This window comes from Peromyscus eremicus, chromosome 6 (genome assembly GCF_949786415.1).
Source record: "Peromyscus eremicus chromosome 6, PerEre_H2_v1, whole genome shotgun sequence".
In the NCBI taxonomy this organism is placed as follows: Eukaryota; Metazoa; Chordata; class Mammalia; order Rodentia; family Cricetidae; genus Peromyscus; species Peromyscus eremicus.
In genome coordinates, this window is record NC_081421.1 from 66,779,946 (window position 1) to 66,782,737 (window position 2,792).

General features: G+C 44.1%; 1 protein-coding gene across 1 annotated transcript; it reads right to left on the minus strand.

Moving 5' to 3' along the window:
- Positions 1-400: 400 nt before the first annotated feature.
- On the minus strand, positions 401-1,480 carry LOC131913775 (speckle-type POZ protein-like). The gene has a single exon (XM_059266556.1). It carries the CDS (start codon positions 1,478-1,480, stop codon positions 401-403), a length of 1,080 nt encoding a protein of 359 aa, XP_059122539.1.
- Positions 1,481-2,792: the final 1,312 nt, after the last annotated feature.

Below are 2,792 nucleotides of genomic sequence, written 5' to 3' on the forward strand. Positions count from 1 at the left end.
TGCTTCTCTTGTAATCAGACATGCATGTTTGTTTTGTTCTTTCTGAGTCCTTGACCATATCTTCTGCTCAGTTTAATCCAGTTAGGTTTTTCCAAAGAAACCCTGTTGTAATGTGCTTGGTGTCAGCAGTTAAAATGAATTTCAGATTCTAACTCCTTAGACAAAAATCAAACCAGTATAACAACAGGGTAGAGGATGTGTAGATTGTACCAGAGTCCAAGACTCCCCCTCCCTCAACCTGACATTGACTCCTTTACATCTGTATAAAGCCTCAGCCACCATGCTATTATTCCCTAGTTTTACTGGAAATTTTCCACATTCCACAGTCTACCTAGGTATCATTGGTAACACCATGACTGCTACTTCTGGGAGACAAGTGTGGGAAAAGGTTTGCCAGGTCCTAGAATCGCTTCAAGCATTTAATAGGGTGCTCCAAGAAAGGGCAGTGAGCAGGCATGGAACCATAAGCTTCAACCACTAAGTGGGGATATAAGCCCACCATTGTCTTCCAGCCTGAAGTCTCAGAGACCTCAGAAGCATGAGCTGCAGTGAAATCCAGTGTCTGGGTTTTCAGCTGCCCTGAGCTGTGGCGGTCAGCCAGGAAGAGAGTGTGGGCAGCATTCTCCACAGAGAGGTCCCTGAAGAGGGCATCCTCACACATGACCTTCAAACGCTCCAGGCCATACTTATCAGCAGCTGCCAGCAGAGCATCTGCCATGCTGTCCAGGTCTGGTGCTGTTCCTGTGTAAATGAAGTCCATCATTGCCTTGAAGACTTGCGGCTCCAGGTCGGGGATCTCAACGCGATTCTTTCTGCTCTCCTCCATGTCATGTTGAAACATGGCTCTGAAAACTGGTGAGCGAGCTGCTAAGATGGCCTTGTGAGCCCAGAATTCCTGGCCAGCTACCACTAGACAGCAGTCTGTGAACTGGGAATTCTTCCACAGCTCTTCTAGCTCATCTGCCAATGTGCATCTGGGCACCAGAATTCCCGGCTTCCTGTTCTGGTCAGAGAGGCTCAAAGAGACCTGGGCCACACTCACCTTGCAGACGAGGGTGAGCTGGTCATCTGGCAGGAGCCAAAATGTATGGGACAAGAGAAAATCTCGAAGAATAAACTTTTTGTAACACCTGCCCTTGCCTGGCATGAACCTATAAGCTCTTGGGCTCTTCTTGGCTTTGGTTTTCTCTCCTTCAGCACTTATGATCCAGAACTTGAACTTTGCCCAAACATGACTCTTTGGACAGCTGAGCAACACTAGGTAAACTGACAGGTAATCTGCACTTTCTTCATCGACTCCATTCAGGTGTACTCTCAAACACCAATTGTCATTGGCTCCTATTGAGAAAGTTGGGCTTGTAATGCTTTCCAGCATTTCCTCAGCAATAAAAGGAAAGTTGCTGATGGTCCACCTGTAGGAGAAATCCTGATCGCTGATTTGTGTGTGGTCCCATCTCTGGGCTATCTCATCTCCTGCCATTTCTCCTGCAGGTCGTTTGAAGGTTCAACTGGATTGAAAATGAAGAACTAGCAAGTGTTTTCACTTCTTCACCCTGTGAGAGGCAATAACAGACAGGATTTTGATTTTCAGGGTTTTTTTCTCATCTGTTCCCTCTTCTAGCAGGCTGAAAACTATGGTCTCTGATATTTTCTATCCAGATTTCAATGCTAATTTCAGAGAACACAGTCTAGGCTACTTGATACACTTACATCACTCCGTTATTTTCTAGATTGAATCTTAGGTCAATAGGTAAGTAGATTTGACAAATATACACAGCTTTGGAAGAGTTTTGATCATTCATTCTATTAATTCATATAAAAAATGTTGTACTAGGGTTCTCTAGAGGTAGAATATATGCAAGGAGCCGGGCGGTGGTGGCGCACGCCTTTAATCCCAGCACTCGGGAGGCAGAGCCAGGCGGATCTCTGTGAGTTCGAGGCCAGCCTGGACTACCAAGTGAGTTCCAGGAAAGGCACAAAGCTAAACAGAGAAACCCTGTCTCGAAAAACCAAATATGTATATATATATATATATATATATATATATATATATATATATATATGCAAGGAATCTCTCTATATAAGATGAAAGGGGGTTTATTAGAATCAATTTGGGCTGCAGTCCTCTAACTCCCACATTACCTATGAAGGGAAAGACCAAGATTCCAGTACTTACTCAGTGCAGAACTTTGGGTGTGTCTACTGGTGTTCAGTATATGCTGGTGTTCCAAATAATCCCTATTGCCAGGGAAGGGATGGACTTGCTGCAAGGTGAGGGCAAGCAGGCAAATAGCAAGCACTTCCTGATTCCTTGTCCTTTTATATGCTTCCAGCAGAGGGTGTGGCCCAATTTAGGGTGTGTCTTCCAACCTCAAAATCTGGATTAAAGGTGTGTGTCCTGATATCCGGATTAGATGTTTGTTTCTTTTTACTTCCAAAGTCTGTCCTTGAAATGGATCTACCTACATTAAATGAAGCAAAACACTTCTCACTATTATGACCTCCATTTTAGGGTTTTAGTTAATTCCATGTCTGATTAAGTTGAGAACTAAGAATAACCATCACAAGTGTATTTTGCTTACTGTGGTTCATCTCCATAAAATAAGGTATGGTGTCCATTCCTAGACAGCTGTTATTGACACTTCTAGGGATTTTGCACCAATTCCTCCCATAAACATGATCCAGGAAGGGGTGGTTTCCTTATCTGTCAGGGGTCTCAGTGTTCACAAGATGGAGGGCAGGGTGGAAGTATTCATACATGGTGTGCAAGAAACAGAGTCAGGCAGGAACTT